Here is a 17,728-nt window from a genome sequence, read left to right on the forward strand (position 1 = left end):
ATGCCAATCTTTCTGAGGTAGCCAACCATTCCTGCTCTTTTTTCCACCCAATACTTATTCTTAACAAACCAGTGAATTCATCCATTTTCTGACTTTTATTTAATACTTGATTGTGTCATCCCTTCTGAAGAACATGTGCTGCATTAGTTTTTTGCTCACCATTCCTTGCTGCATTTCAATAGCTCAGTAGGTGTCTTGGGTTCATTTAAAAATGCCACTGTTATATTTTGTATCTTCAAAACATTAAGTGAATTCAAAGGAAGACACGTGAGTCTGAAACTTGAGTCTAACTTTGTATTTACTTTAAGCGAGCTGCCTAGGTATCACGTGGTAGAGAGATGACATATGCAATTCACATACTTAAACATATAACCCGTAATGAATTATGGAAAAGAACAAGAATGCTTAATCAAACAATATATTTACAAGATTACGCAAATATCACTGAAATATTAAATACACAACAGTTAACATCAATGTTGAATTATAAGAATGACGTGCAATAGGAAGAATACACTAATCAAGTCCAATTCCAGATTCCATCATCAGCAATAGATATAGTCCCATTGGATTTCTCCTTCACCACCTGAGAATGCTGAAACAAGATCATGCTCAGGATTACCTAATTTAATACCGGTCAGAAAATGAATCCACAGACCTCTTGATGTATATATTTTTATTTGCTTTCTATTACTATTATCTTTGTTCACCATTTCCTTTAGAATATTTTCCTCTAGTCAAATAAATAAATCAAAATAAAACAATTGCTTTTCATTGACATCCTGCATCACGTACAATAGAGATATGAAATATTCTCATTGAAGTTGTGCATCCAAACAAGGTTTCATCTTCCTTTTACGTTATGTAGTCAAAAATGGAGTTTTTTTCTGCAGTAATCTCCTTTCAATATAAAATTTACAGATTGAGTACCTTTCTGATGATTCCAACATTATCATTTACCATGTTACAATATGATTTTTTTTTGGATAGTTAGTTTGAGTAAACATAGCAGACGTCAAAGGATACAACTTTTGTGTTTAACATGTTTACATTTTGATGGGCAAGTTTTGGCTCAGCCACTTAGTATGAAGTAATCAAGGGTTTGAATCAGGTAATAGTCCTAGTTGTGACCAATATTAAAAAAAGCTGAGGTGTTGTTTGCAACACTGTGTCAAGACTGGACTTAAAAATGCTGTGCAATGTAGAAGGAAAGTTAATCGGGGTAAAAAACAATATTATTAATCTCGAGTTTGGATTAAGTCCAAATCTTCAGACGAGGAAGATCTAGAGAGTGGTTTATATACCACTGAGGAAAACATTGCCCATCATAGCATTGATAAACTAAGAAAAGATGAGGAAGTTTTCATCAAGGAGTGTAGGAGCTGAAGAAAATTTTGTCTATCAGATGAGGTATTTAAATTTATTTTTATTTTGCATTGCAAGTAGATTAGGTTACTTTTAAATGTGATTCAATTATAATTACTACCGAGAAAGATGGGATTTTACAATATAATCATAATTTAAGTGACGATTGGACTTTTTAAAAAACATAATATTTTCCCGCTATATCCAAAAACAATGTACTTTGATGAATGCAGTCTTTATTCTGTTTACCCTTGAAGTCATTGTGGTTATGGCTGGAAAATAGTTTGCCAGTTTGCCTGGCCTATTAGGAGGCGGAAATTTCTGGTTGAGATAAAGGCAAGAAAATCCTGAACAGAAATAGATCAGGACCAGAGTGATTTCCAAAGCTCATTAACTAATACCATTTCCTGCTCCCATTCACATACTATCGGCAGTGAAAGCAATTAAAACTTTAATAACAAACTTGCACCACAGCAAGAAATATTTAAACGCTATCCAACATAATAAATCTAAAAGGATGTCTTCACAGGTAATATCTGGAGAGGTAAATGAATATTATTCATATGGGATGAAAATGGATCAGACTTAGTCTCATTCTCCTGAAGTTCTCTGGAAGTGATCCTGAATTTACTTTAGGATCCTGTTCTGCTTCCCTCCAGCAATGACCTCCACACACTTTTTAGGATGAGAAGCAAGATACCTAATTTGTAAGGGTGTTTCCATGACAACAGTTTGTCATATGTAGCATGACCATTTCATCCGGCAGGCCCAGAAACTACAATTAGGCTTTGGAATATCACAAATATTTACTTCAATAATCTAATCCTGTGGTTCTAATCACCACAGACTCTGAATCCAGTCTAGCATCAATCACACCCATTTTTAAAATTCTAAATATCCAAAAATTTGTAAAAGGTACTCTCCTTCATGAGATTTGCTGGTCTCCCCACAGATTTATGACTGTCTGAACTTAAGGACTTTATCTGCTAGTTAGATAATATTTTGAAAGTTGCAGAAAGCTTTCTATATCTTATTTATGTGGCTATTCAATAGATTTGGTCTGAGCTACCAACTCCCAGGAAATATTCATGCTAGAAGCTCTTCAAAACTAGGTATGATTCTATTAATAACATTGATCTTTCAAATTTAGTCCAGGACCATTGAATGATAAGCAAAAGTAGATTCTGGCCAATTCTTCCTCACAATTGCAGCCAAGAGCAAAATCCACCATCTCACCACAAACCAAGGGCTAGATTCATTTCTCTAAATTTATTGATCTTCTGTTAGTTGCAAAGAAATCACTTCAGTTATTAACATATCTACAATTACAATAATAAAGCTCCATTAACATAGTAATGCAGTTCAGGAGGTTAGAATAATCACCCTTGAATTATGGTATTGCTGCAACCTATTCAGAATGAATCGTTATGTTTCATTTATTCTTATTGTGATATAATTTTCCAGAAGAGTGGAAATCACAAAATGCCAGTGTTGCTAATCTGTCCTGTGCTCCTTTCTGTACCAGGCTTAGCTTTACAATTACACAAAACTAGCCATTCTTTAATAAATATATTCTATTTTGTATATTTATTTTGCTTGAAAAACAAAATATTAAAAAAAAAACTCCTCCAGTTTGGTTCAACTTCTAGAATACAGAAGTTTGTAACAGAGTGTTACAGATTATGGACAAATAGTTCTATCTGAAGCAGATAATACTTCGGTGTACTTCTTTATGAACTGTACTTTGGCTTCAATTGCTTTTGCCTTTTTGACGAGGATTACTTTTAAGCGCTTTGAGTTCTTTATCTACTTGCTCTTTGGATTGGAGAGTGTGCCATTGTGCAATTGGTCGTCTGGGATTGGCCAGCATGTCGGACCAGTGGCGTAACTTATTTCCAGTGGCATCACAGCCAAGAAAGAGTCTTCCAATGGCATCGTTCTTTGACATCTTATCATAATCCCACACAGAGATCACCAGCTGCACTTTCTGTGTTACAAAAGAGGAGAAAAATTGAAAGGTAATATGAACATAACATATAGGAGCAGGATTAGGCCATTCAGCCCATTAAGTCTGCTCTGACATTCAATCATAGCTTTGTTTTTAATTCCATTCTCCTGTTTTAGAACCATAGAACCATAGAGCATTACAGCACAGAAACAGGCCTTTTGGCCCTTCTTGGCTGTGCCGAACCATTTTTCTGCCTAGTCCCACTGACCTGCACCTGGGCCACAAGTTTTTCTTAAATGTCAAAAGTGAGCCCGCATTCACCACTTCATCTGGCAGCTGATTCCACACACCCACCACTCTCTGCGTGAAGAAGCCCCCCCCAATGTTCCCTTTAAACTTTCCCCCTTCACCCTTAACCCATAACCTCTTTTTTTTCCCTCCCCTGGCCTCAGTGGAAAAAGCCTGCTTGCTATCCCAACATACCCAACATAATTTAATACACCTCTATCAAATCACCACTCATTCTCCTATGCTCCAGGGAATAAAGTCCTATCCTATTCAACCTTTCTCTGTAACTCAGTTTCTCAAGTCCCGCAATATCCTTGTAAACCTTCTCTGCACTCTTTCAACCTTATTAATATCCTTCCTGTAATTAGGTGACCAAAACTGCACACAATACTCCAAATTCGGTCTCATCAATGTCTTATACAACCTCACCATTACATTCCAATTCTTATACTCAATACTTTGATTTATAAAGGCCAATGTACCAAAAGCTTTCTTTACAACCCTATCTACAAACCTGTGAAGCCACTTTTAGGGAATTATGTACCTGTACTCCCAGATCCCTCTGTTCTACTGCACTCCTCAGTGCCCTACCATTTACCTTGTATGTTCTATCTTGGTTTGACCTTCTGAAGTGCAATACCTCACACTTGTCCACATTAAACTCCATCTGCCATTTTTCAGCCCATTCCTCCTACTGGTCCAAATCCCTCTGGAAGCTTTGAAAACCTTCCTCACTGTCCACTACACCTCCAATCTTTGTATCATCAGCAAATTTGCTGATCCAATTTGCCACATTATCATCCAGATCTTTGATATAGATGACAAATGACAATGGACCCAGCACTGATCCCTGTGGCACACCACTAGTCACAGGCCTCCATTCAGAGAAGCAATCCTCCACTACCACTCTCTGGCTTCACCCACTGAGCCAATGTCTAATCCAATTTAATACCTCTCCATGTATACCTAGTAACTGAATCTTCCTAACTAACCTCCCATGTGGGACCTTGTCAAAGGCCTTACTGAAGTCCATGTATACAACATCCACTGCCTTCCCTTCATCCACTTTCCTGGTAAATTCCTCGAAAAACTCTAATAGATTGGTTAAACATGTCCTACCACGCACAAAGCCATGCTGACTTTTTCTAATAAGTCCCTGTCTATCCAAATACTTGTAGATCCTATCTCTTAGTATGCCTTCCAATAACTTACCTACTACCAATGTCAAACTTACCGGCCTATAATTTCCCGGCTTACTTTTTGAGCCTTTTTTAACCAACAGAACTACATGAGCTATCCTCCAATCCTCCAGCACCTGACCCGTGGATATCGCCATTTTAAATATTTCTGCCAGGGCCCCTGCAATTTCAACACTAGTCTCCTTCAAGGTCCAAGGGAATACCCTGTCAGGTCTTGGGGTTTATCTACTCTGACTTGCCTCAAGACAGCAAGCACCTCCTCCTCTTTAATCTGTATAAGTCCCATGACCTCCCTACTTGTTTGCCTTGTTTCCATAAACTCCATTCCAGTTTCCTTAGTAAATACAGATGCAAAAAACCCATTTAATATCTCTCCCATTTCTTTGGTTCCATACATAGCCGACCACTCTGATCATCAAGAGGACCAATTTTATCCCTTACTATCCTTTTGCTCTTAACATACCTGTAGAAGCTCTTAGGATTATTCTTCACCCTGACTGCCAAAGTGACCTCATGTCTTCTTTTAGCGCTCCTGATTTCTTTCGTAAGTATTTTCTTACTCTTTTTATACTCCTCAAGCGTCTTATTTCCTCCCTGTTGCCTATACATCTCTCTTCTTCTTTATCAGAGTTTTCTCCCTATAACATGCCTTTTCTACCTTCTCATATATTTTGAATCCCATATCTTGACAAATATATATTATACCGGAGACCTGTAAAGAACTCCTATCAGGGCATTTTCATCTTTGTAGTTCGAGAACCCAACCTACATCTTGTGATCCTTCATCAGTCCTTGTTATCCATTTAATTTCACTTTTTCCCAACAGGGCTGTCCCTTCTGATAGAGGCACTTAGAATTCTATTTTATATCCATTTCGTTATATTCATTTATTGATTTCAAGTAATGCAAAAGCATTTCAGATACAGCAAAGTATACAATTTCAAAACAAATCCTGGCTTCACTGATGAGACAGGATAATGCTCAGCTCATTGTTTGGACCATGATTGCTACAAATAAAACCTCCTCATTTCCCTTATTCCATCCATTAATTCCATATTCCATTAATATATTTATTCTCTGAATGAAATCGTCAGCACAATAAAAATCTTGAATGTATAAATAACCCTTTTAATATTGTAAAACATCCAAAGACGTTTTACTAGAAAGCTTACAAATAACATTTAACACCAAATCATACATTATAAACATATTATCAATAAAAAGCAGGAGCAAATGGGGTAAATTTTAAATGAGATAGCGAGTAGAGAAGCCAAGGAAAGTAATTTGAGACAAACCCTTGACAATTTAGCAGCAAGTTAAATACTTAAATTGATGTTTTACAAGAGGCTAGAGTTGAGGAGTTGTTCAGATACTATGGAAGGCTTTAGAATGAGGAATTATAGACTTTGGAAATGAGAGAGGACATGGAAAAATTTGCAAACTAGGACAAGGCTATTAAAATTGACATTGTTCAACCAGGAGATAACATAGGACTGATGAAATGGCTGAACAAGAGTGGTGTAAACTCTGCGTGATTTGAGGTAATGTAAGCCCAAGAAAACTGGAAGCTTGGAGAAAGGTGTGCTGGAAAATTCAAATCTGATCGTACCAAAGTCATGGAGGGTTTCAGCAGCAAAGCTAAGGACAGAGGAGCAATCAGATATGTAATTGAAAATAGATGTAAATCTGATTCATTTATGAGATTGGATCATCTTATAGGGCAAATGCATCACAAGTAGAATCTAGTTACCCAACCCGGGCCACAAATATATTAAGTTCAAGTCATGCATATCCTCATATTTGTGTTGGATTAATAAGTTGGTTTGGGTTATTCTATATATTTATTATCTCATTTCTGGTGGGATGTGTTGGATAGTGTTTGCAGGACTTCCCACAAGTACATAGAGTTCATGAAGTGTTTTCTATTTTATTTTATTTAGAGAAACAGCACAATAACAGGTCCTTCCAGCCCAACAAGCTCATGCTGCCCAACTACACTCATTCATATGACCAAATAACTTGCAAAATAGATGGATACTGTATTGATCACAACAGAAATTAGTGTCACAGTAGCATTACAAGTGCACAGATATACAAAAGAAAAATAGAAAATAAGTAAGCTAGAATAAAAAATGAGTTACCTCATACAGTGTTCCCCGGCTATAGGTTGACTCATTATAGAGCCTAATGGCCAAGGGTGAAAATGACCTCACTCAGCTCTCTTTGGAGAAGCACATTTGTCATAGTCTATTACTATAACTGCACCTCCATTCAGTCAAGGTGGCATGCAGAGGGTGAGAAACATTGCCCAGAATTGCCAGGATATTCCGTAGGGTCCTTTGCTCTACCACAGCATCTAGTGTGTCCAGTTTGACTCCTATAACAGAGCCAGCCTTTGTAATAAGTTTATTGAGCCCTGCTGGCATCACCCATATTGATGCCATTGCCCCAGCACACCACTACATAGAAGATTGTACTGGCAAGAACAGACTTGTAGAACAGAAGAGGCCTGGATACTCCAAAGGACCTCAGTCTCCACAGGAAGTAGAGGCAACTCTGTTCCTTCTTGTACACAATCTCTATGTTGGTTCTCCACTCAAGTCTGTCATCCAGGTGCACTGCCAGGTCCTCACCAAATCCATATCATCACAATAGTAACAGGGAGCAGTGCAGGCTTAGTCTTCCTAAAGTCCATCACCATCTCATTTGTCTTACTGATGTTGAGCTGCAGATGGTTTAGCTGGCAACGTTTGACAAAGTCCTCCACTAGGGCCCTGGTGGGAGAGGTCACGGAGGACGGGCAGATGGAAATACATTGACTATTTGCATCAAATCCTGGTATGGACACACCAATACTTTAGAATGGAAAAGCCTACAAAAAGTAGTGGTACAGTCCAGTCCATCATTGGTAAATGCCTCCCCACCACTGAGCACACTGGTACTGAGTGTTGTTGCAGGAAAGCAGCATCCATCATCCAGGACACCCACCACCCAGGCCATGCTCTCTTCACACTGCTGCCATCAGCAATGAGGTACAAGAGCCTCAGGACCCACACCACCAGGTTCAGGAGTAGTTATCACCCCCAACCATCAAGCTCTTGAATCAGAGGGGGTAGCTTCACTCGCCTCTTCACTGGATGGTTCCCATAACCTATGGATTCATTTTCAAGGTTTCTTCATCTTATATTCTCATTATTTATTGCTTATCTATTAGTAGTATTATTATTTCATTGATTCTATTGTGTTTTTGTCTTTACTTTGAATGCCTGCAAGAAAATGAATTTCAGTGTTGTATATGGTGCTGGCTAGTGGCGTAGTGGCATCAGCACCGGACTTCAGAGCAAAGGCTTCCCAGTTCAAATCTAGCTGGTTTCCTTGCTCGCTTTCCATTCGTGCTGGGTTGAGCGTCGATCTAGCAACTCGCCCTCGTAAAAACAAGAAAGCCTGCTAAAAAAAAATCGCCATGACGACGGCATCCCGATGACCCCACTCGGAGTTAAGGACTTTCTTCTTCTTCTTCTTCTTCATATGGTGAGATACAAATACTTTGATAATAAATTTACTTTGAACTTTGAGTCCAGAAAGGAGATTGAGGGCCAACTGGCATGATGCTATGGCAAAAACCTTTCCCTCAATATCAGGAAAACAAAAGAGCTGATCATTGACTTCAAGAAGAGAGGTAATGTACATGCTTTTGCTTGCATCAACAGTGCTGAGTTCAAGAATGTTGAGAGCTTCTAGTTTCTAGAAGTAAACATCATCACCAGCCTATCTTGGCCCAACCATCTAGATGCCATGGTTGGTGCTCTGTTGCCATTATTTCCTTAGGTGGGTAAAGAAATCTGGTATCTCCCTTGATCCTCAACAACTTATAGATGCACCATAGAAAGCACCATATCTGAATGTCTCATGGCTTGGAATGGCAACTGCTCTGCCCAAGATCACAAGTAACATCAAAGGTCTGTGCACATCACAGAAATCATCACTTCTTTATAGATTTTGTCTTCATTTCTCACTGCTTTGGTAAAGCAGCCAACATAACTAAAGATCTGACCCAGCCCACAATCTCTGTTACATATGGGGGAGAAGATACAAAAGCCTGAAAGTGCATAGCACCAGGCTGACATTCAACATCCACCCATTTGTTGTAGTTACATTTACCTATTTGTTATTCAATAGTCCCCTAGAACAATAAGATGGGCTCTTGAACTCACAATCTACCTCATTATGGCCTTGCATGTGACAATAATAAATCAATTTACCATTTTCTTTGTGGAATCTGACATTGTGCTTTAGAAGATAACGGGCAGAAGGTAGTTGAGAAATAGGAGGATATCAAGCAGAGATCCTTTGGGGTCACCTTCAGAACGTTACCTGAAGGGGAATCTTAACATATTGCTAATGATCCTCTAATGAGTGACTGAAATTATACAATGTAGTCTCTTGTAATTTCTATTCATGTTCATTGTTCCTCTTCACACCTTGTGGCACAGTGGGCAGCATTTTTTGCTGTTTCCTTAGTATTTTGTCTGTTTTTACAAGGCCAAGTTGCTAGCTCGACGCTCAATGCAGCAAGGATGGAAAGCATGCAAAGAGCATGCAAACACAGGACCATTCACCTTGAAATCCAGTGCTGGTGCCACTACACCACGGGCATCATTATTCAAAGTCATTTTGTATTGCAATTTATTAGCAATCAAGTAAAGACTTTAATGGGAAGCAGTCTATTCTGAATACTAACACAGCCACAGGGATGCAATGTTACAGTATGTCTAACTCAGCAGTACTTAATTTCCATTCCTAAATTAGAAGTACAAAATTATTCTGAGCACAATTTCATAAGTGCCACTGCCTTGCTGCTGCCATAGGATATTACTGAAATGATAGCCCTTTGTTAGTCCAAAGACAGGTGTGTGGCCAGGTCTTCCAGCTGAGATCACACATGTTCTAAATTGGTGTCTGAACATGAATGGTTTCCAGTCAGATTTTCTGGGAAGTAATTGTAGCAGAAATCTTCATAGCCCTGGAGTGCTGAGGCCCACAGTGTGATGAGCACAGACTAGGGACTTGGAAGGATAGTCATTCAGATCTTCAAGCAAGATCTTCAAGAGATTTAACACTTCAGGTTTGTTCTCCAAGAGTGTAATGCAGCCTGGTAAATATCACTTATAATTTAAGTATTGCTATGAACCTATTGTGCTTTCAAGATTAGTATAAATAGAGCTAGCAGCTTATCCCAGAGGGCTGCAATATACAAGGCCAAATTTGCACAGCCTGTGAAGGAAGTAGATGAAGGTTACATTGTTTACAACAAGAGGGCAAAAAAAAAAGATCAGTGTACTACTTGGTTGACATCCCCCAGTTAGCTAAACACTGATATGGCGGTCAGGAAGCAATCGATTCCTCCACTTCCTCCTCATGTCTGCTTGAGTCAGAATATCAATTTGGTAATAAGCTGCTTTATTATTGGATGAGGGAGTTTCACGGTCGACAGCACAATTCTAATCCAGCACACCATGATTTTTCCTTAAACTTTTTCACAATTACCACTCACCTGTATTTCTTCTAAAGTTATATCGAATGTAAAAGACTCATTGAAATATGGATTTAAGGTTTTCTTTTTAACTGACGTCTTCCTCTTCTTTATTTTTTTATTATTGAGTATCAAACGAATCTTCACATATGGATCTATAAGAAATACAAATTATGCTTTTAGTTATTGACAAAAACAAAACCCATCAGTCCCTTTGGGTTTGTACTCTATTTTTACTTTGCAACAGTATATGGTGTTATGTACTCTTAGGGTTCATATTTTCTGTGGACAATCACTTTAAATGTCGGGAGAATGAGACTGGCTTTTGGACACTGTTTGAGCTGTTACAAAGAGAGAGAAGAGGCGTCCAGCGCAATGAGAGACAAAGAGACAGAAAATGCTCAGAAGATTAATGTTACGATTTCTCGGCAGTTTGTTCACATTTCCACAAGGACACTTGCCTGCTTGTAAAGCTCTTGCAGAGAGAGGAGGGCAGAGCAGTTTGATGGACAGCTGGTGTTCAGCATGCTGAAATAAATACCAGGTCAGCTGCTGGACCCAGACACACACGGTTTTGGAGAGCTTGTTGTGCCCACAGGAAGGTGGGTTTGTGGAAGATCGATTTGGGGAAATCGATCAGTGGCTCTCACAGTGCAGAAAAGCTGTGACCGGTGGGGAGTTATTTGTGCATCCAACCCTGGCCTGGGTTGATAATTCCACCATGGAAGAACGGTCGCCTTTGTTTTGTGGTCACATTCGGTGACTTTAAAGGAAGAGAAGAGGGGAGAGGAATGTTTGAAATAGAAGAAACCTAGTGACAAGAGGTCACTCTTTGGACTCTCTCCTCTGTAACCCGTAAGGGTGAGTTTGAGTTCCATTTGAATATGAAGGTGTGACTGTCACATAGTTAATCCACAGGAGTGGGTTCTCTGGTGAGGGGAAGTCTTTGTGATTACCACTTGTGTGTTACCCTTGTTTGGGTGTGGTAGTTCACTGAAGAAAGGCACCCCCGTGGCAAATCACTGTAGGAGTTATTTCGTATGTCGTGGAACTGGATAAGTGGCTATCACAGTTGTGTGTTTGAGGTAACGTTGTGTGGAAACTACCTGTGTGTGATAATCCTGGCCTGGGTTGGTAGTTTTACCATTTGAAGATGGTACCTCAGTGATAAGCTACTGTTGGTGATAATCCATACGTGGATTCTGTTTGAGTATCCTGTGGCCACCTCTTTGGGATGACCCGTAGCTGAATTCGGGTGTGGTACCACTTGTGTTGAAAGGATATTCGTTGAAGATCACTGTTGGTGATATTCATGTGTGGAGTGGAACAAGTTCAGAAGATAAAACCTACTGTTATTGTTATTTTGGAATATCGACATAATTGCCTTCTCACAACATACACCTTTGGATTACAAATCTATCTCTCTCTCTCCAACTCTACTAGACTCAATACCATGAACAGAACTTAACTTTACTCACCATCATAAGACTGGATTCATTTACCCTAGACTTGAAGAAGCTTGGTTTTCCTATTTCTACATTTATGTACAGCTATATCATTGCTAACCTGTTTGATATATTTGCATTTATAGTACTGTATTGCTTAGTTTACTAATAAACACTATTAGTTTATAGCAACACCAGACTCCAGTCTGTTCTCCATTTCTGCTGGTTCTTTAACCTGTTTATGGGGTACGTGACAATGGTAAATATTTGTTTCAAACTATACAGAAATTACTTAATAAAATAACCACAATCTTCCATATAGTTGATGCTTCCTCAGACAGCGGAATGTTAATGGATGTTTTATACTCAGACTTAGAACAAGGCATCTGCTAGAAGTAATATGAAATTAACCTGGTTCCATTTTTCAATTGATTGAGGTAACTTCAATTTTGAACAATTACCTAATGCCTAAAGAAGTTGCCATCCACCCTCATAAGTGGAACAGAGAAGAAGGTTGCAACAGGATCTAGATCAACTGGGAAAGTTTGCAAAGCAATGGCTGATGAAATTTAACTCAGGCAATTTTAAAATGAAGCATTTTGGGAAGTTAAACCAGAACAGGGCATACCCAGTGAAGTTAGACCCTGGGAAGTATGGCAAAACAGAGAAAGCTAGGGGTGCAGATCCATATTTCCATGAAAGTGGGGAGACCATTTGACAGATGGTGAAGAAGGATTCAAGGCATGCTTGCCTTCAACAATCAGACACAGTTCAAAAGTTGGGACATCATGTTACAGCTGTACAAGGCAAGACCAATGGTGAAATAAGGAAATAGAGGAAGGGGAAAGGGGTGCATTGGTGAGACTGTACTTGGAATACTGTGTGCATTTCCAATTGCAAAAGGATGGGAAGGATGTAATTATGTCAGAGAGGGTGCAGAAAGATTCAGAAGGATGTTGCTGGGACTGGAGAGCTTGAGTTATAAGGAGGGACGGAGCAGGTCAGGACGGTTTCCCGTGGAGTGAAGGAAGTCGACGGATGACCTTAAGCATGTGAAGTATATATGAAGTGAATATCCACAGTCTTTTTGCCAGGATAAGCAAGTCTGAAACTAGACAACGCAAGTTTAAGATGAGAAGAGAATGTTTTAAAGGGGATCTGAGGGGTGACTTTTTCCACACAGAGGGTCATGGGTATATGGAATGAACCGCCGGAGGAAGTGATAGAGATATGTACTATCACAATGTTTAAAATATATTAAGAATAGTATCATAGATAGAAAATGTTTAGAAGGATATGATCTAAATATTGACAAATTGGACCAGCTTTGATAGACACCTTGTTCGGCTTATCTCCATGCTGTATGACTCTAAGGTTTTATAACTAAGTGAGGTAAATCTCTGAAATTCTCAAAGTTGTAGGGAGTTGTAAAATCATAGAGTCTTTTTAAAAAGGAAGTAGATAAATATTTCTTTAAAAAAAAGGGAAATGACAGCCTTGGGTAACTGGCACAGAATGAGAGATGAAATCAAGAACAGATCACACATGATCATGTTGAGTGGCTCATTCTAGTTCCTATTTTCTGTGCTCATAGGTGAGAAATGTTGGCAATTATTTCAAATGATTGGCAGGTTCAGCATGATATATATCACCCCAGACATTCTCTCTTCTCCTCACTCCCATTGGGCAGAAGATACAAAAGCCTGAAAGCACATACCAATAAGCTTGAGGGCAGATTTGATCTTGCTGTTATAAGACTACTGAGTGGTCCCCAGTATAATGAGATGGACTCTTGACCTCACAGTCTACATTATTATGGCCTTACAACTTATTGTTTGCCTACAATGCAAATTTCTTTTTTAACTGTAACATGCTTTTTGGCATTCCGTTATTGTCTCCCTTGTACTCCATCAATTCACTGGTGTGATGAAATGAACTTTCTGGATGGCATGCAAAGCAAACATTTTTTCACTGTACCCCAGTACATGATTTAGTTTTACATTTGATAGCACATAGATGATGTGAAATTTGTTTTGTATATTTCTATATATTACCAAAATTTCTGTAAATTACATAGTGACAATAGTAAACCAATTTACCAATCTATATTTATGTAGCTGGCAGAAGACAGAGCATGTTGTACAGATTTGAGATTTCTGTAAATATATTTTAGAGAGAATAGCAGATAACTAGGAATTGGTTGCAAAAAAAAGGATCAGAAATTTAATCTCCTTCAGCCTTCTCCCCTCCATTTTTTAATCTTCTAGCCCTCTTCTTTTTCATTCTCTGTATTTTCTTCCACCTTTCCTCTTTTTCTATTTCCTTATCTCACTCTCTCTTTTTCTCACCTAGCACACATCACACTTCTTCTCTAACTTCCTATATTTTATCTCTTTTATCTACTTCTTTGTTCTTCTTCCCATTTCGCCCTCATTTCTCCTCCTCTGTTCCCATTTACTTCTTATCATCATTGGTTCCAATGGGCCAGTTGTCAACAGGTTGCCAGTTCATTATCATCCATTTTGCAATCTCGTTCAACGTTTTCACAAGCACGGAAAATAGTCAGAGAATGGACTTGGTGAATCATCATTTTAATTTTAAATACTTTTACTTGGGAAGCTGTACTTATCTCCAAAGCAGTTTCTTAAAAAATCATGCAAAAAATGGATAACATACACTTTGGCAGATTGTTCCCATCTTTGGAGTAAATTTCAGTTGAACGTTTCTGTTTCAAAATTCTTACCGGATAAACCATCTTTATCCATTATCTGCAGGTTCTTGGCTTCTAAAATGACAACAGTCAGCTTGTTTGAAGCAGGAACATAACGGAGGGATATGCAGATATCACCATGTTCCACATCCTAATAAAGAAACCAAGCAAGATATCATCATCATCATCATGTGCCATGTCATATGACAAAGTGATCATAGTCTGACTATGATTGTTCTGGGCTTTTTTTTTTATAACACAAGTGGTTTGCCATAGCCTTCTTCTGGTCATTGTCTTTATAAGGCAGGTGATCACAGCGATTATCAATACTCTTCAGTGGTTGCCTGTTTGGTGTTACACATTTTATAGTGTGAATTTTTGCAAGGTTTGGGCTGTGTAACTCCTTGTTAAAAATGACATTATCTTTTGCATTCAAAAGAAAATAACTCCAAATCTGTGAAGAGTTTCAAACTGTAATATGAATCTGTCACTCCTCTTTGACTGAATGCAGACTGTATCTGCTGCAGTACTTATCTGCATCTGTTATTAATACTGATTGTCATCATTCTACATTTATCTGCCTTTATTCCCACATTAGTTTTGGTTTGAAGTCTGTAGCACCAAGCTGCAGACATTAATCCTCAGTAGTGTACATGGCAAGGTATTGAAAACTTATGCCAAGCAATTGGATTGAGTCTTGAAGGACATCTGCAGGTTGAAGTTCTCACCTGCTTCAAAAGAGCATGCTCCTTGTTGACAATAAACACAGGCACAGCTCAAAGATGCATATCTTTGAAATGCATATTTCAAAAGAAAATAACTCCAAATCTGTGAAAAGTTTCAAACTGTAATATGAATCTGTCACTCCTCTTTGACTGAATGCAGACTGTATCTGCTGCAGTACTTATCTGCATCTGTTATTAATACTGAGTGTTATTAATCTGTTATTAATACAACAATCACTGGTCTATTATATCTACACTCGTGACCATGGCAAAGCCATTTATAAATTTGCAGATGACACCACTGTCAATAAAAGCTCAGTTGGCAACAAGGAGGAGTACAGGAGTGAGGAACGTCAGCTGGTTGAAAGGTGTCACAGCACCAACCTCGCACACAACAGTAGCAGATCACGGAACTGACTGTAGACTTCAGGAAGGGGAAGTCAAGAGAACACATTAGACCTCATTGAGGTGGAAAGTGTGAGCAGCATTAAGTTCCTGGGTGTCAAGATCTCTGAAGAGACCCAAAACATTGATGAAATCATGAAAAATGCAAGCCAACACTCTACTTCATTAGGAGTTTGAGAAGATTTTGTACGTCACAAATATACTTGCAAATTTCTATAGATATTCTGGTGGAGAGCCATCTGACTAGTTGCATCACAGTGTAGGATCACAAGAAGTTGCAGGAAGCTGTAGACTTAGCCAGATGCACCTTGGGCACAGCTTACCAACCATCCCGAGGTGGTGCCTCAAGAAATTTGCATCCAATGTTAAGGACACTCACCATCATGGCTCAGAAGAGAAGGGGAGAGAAGAGAATTGCAGTAATGATAGGGGATTCCATAGTTAGAGGAGCAGGCATGAGATTTGGTGGATGTGATAAATACACTCGGTTGGTATGTTGCTTCCCAGAGGCCAGGGTCAGTGATGCCTCAGATCTTGTCCACTGCTTTCTAAAGGGGGAAGGTGAGCAGCTAGAAGTGTTGGTACATATTGGGACCAATGACATAGGTAGAAAAAGCAAAGAGGTTCTGAAGAGAGTATTTATGGAGCTAGATAGAAAGCTGAAAAGTAGCACCTCAGGGTAACCATCTCTGGATTGCTTCCTGTACCACATGCCAGTAAGGGTTAGAATTGGATGACTTTGGAGATGAATGCGTGGCTGAGAAACTGGTACAGGAGAAAGGGTTTCAAATTTCTGGTTCACTGGGATCTCTTCAGGGGAAGTTATGACCTATACAAAAAGGAGAGGAGGAACCAATATCCTTGTGGAGAAGTTTGCTAGAGCTGTTGGGGAGAGTTTAAACTAATTTGGCAGGGGGTTGGGAAGAGGAGTGATAGGGCTGAGGATAGAGCTGTTGGTTTACAAGCAGAGGCAGTGTGTAGTGAAACTGACAGGAAGGACAGCCCAGAAGAATGGGCAAAATTGCAGTCAGTGGGATGAGTTGCAGTGTAAAAGGGGGACAAGATCAAAAAGGGTAATGGATATAGGAATGAAGGCATTATATTTGAATGCACACAGTTTACAGAATAAAGTAGATGATCTTGTAGTGCACTGAGAGAATGGCAGATATAATGTTGTTGGCATCACTGAGTTGTAGCTAAAAGAAGCTTAACATCCAAGTAAGCACGTCATATTGAAAGGACAGGCAGGTAGGTAGAGGACGTGGCATGGCTCTGTTGGTAAAATTTAAATCAAATCCTTCGAAAGAAGTGACATAGGATCAGAAGATGTAGAAACATTGTGGGTAGAGCTATGAAACCGCAAGGGTAAAAAGACAATGATAGGAGTTATATACAGGCCTTTGAAATGTAGCCAGGATATGGGCTGCAATTTGCAATGGGACATAGAAAAGACATGCCAAAAGGGCAATGTTATAATAGTCATGGGGGATTTCAATATGTAGGTACGTTGGGGAAAGCAGATTGGCGCTGGATTCCAAAAGAAAGAGCAGCTTGTTGTTGAACCCTGTAGGGGATCAGCTATTCTGGATTGGGTGTTGTGTAATGAATTGGATTTGATTCGTGAGCTTAAGGTAAAGGAACCCTTAGGAGCAGGTGACAATAATATGTTAGAATTCACCTGCAATTTGAGAGGGAGAAGCTAAAGTCAGATGTATTAGTATTACAGTGGAGTAAAGGGAATTGCAGAGGCATGAAAGAGGAGCTGGCCAGTTGATTGGCAAGGGACACCAGCAGGGACGATGGCAGAGCAGCAGAGGCTGGAATTTCCTGAAGCAATTTGGAAGGCAAAGGATAGAGGGAGAGGTCAACCAGTCAAATGCAGGCAGACGGCACTGAGCACCTGCTTGCCTTCTGCTCTCATCCTCATTGAGTTCAATCTGGCTCGATGCTTTTATTGAGAACTGGAGCTGATCATGGGTTCGCGCTCTACCATTAGGCTGCAAACTCAATTTTCAACCCTGTCAACTACACCAAATTCCCTCAGAGACAGCAAAAGTGCCAGATCGCTGAGTTGGCCCAAAAGCACATCATCAAAATGTAAATTGCAGGC

General features: G+C 39.3%; 1 protein-coding gene across 1 annotated transcript in view; it reads right to left on the reverse strand.

The window, feature by feature from the left end:
• Nucleotides 1-280: 280 nt before the first annotated feature.
• The window catches only part of syt8 (synaptotagmin VIII), a 79,722-nt gene continuing 62,274 nt past the window's right edge, over nt 281-17,728 (reverse strand). The window contains exons 7-9 of the mRNA XM_073049462.1: nt 14,522-14,639; nt 10,355-10,488; nt 281-3,352 (exon numbers count right to left, since the gene is read on the reverse strand). Coding sequence (XP_072905563.1) covers nt 3,116-3,352; nt 10,355-10,488; nt 14,522-14,639 — 489 coding nt within the window. The 3' untranslated portion in view covers nt 281-3,115. The remainder of the gene's footprint in view (nt 3,353-10,354; nt 10,489-14,521; nt 14,640-17,728) is intronic.

Source organism: Hemitrygon akajei, chromosome 6 (genome assembly GCF_048418815.1).
Source record: "Hemitrygon akajei chromosome 6, sHemAka1.3, whole genome shotgun sequence".
NCBI classification, from domain to species: domain Eukaryota; kingdom Metazoa; phylum Chordata; class Chondrichthyes; order Myliobatiformes; family Dasyatidae; genus Hemitrygon; species Hemitrygon akajei.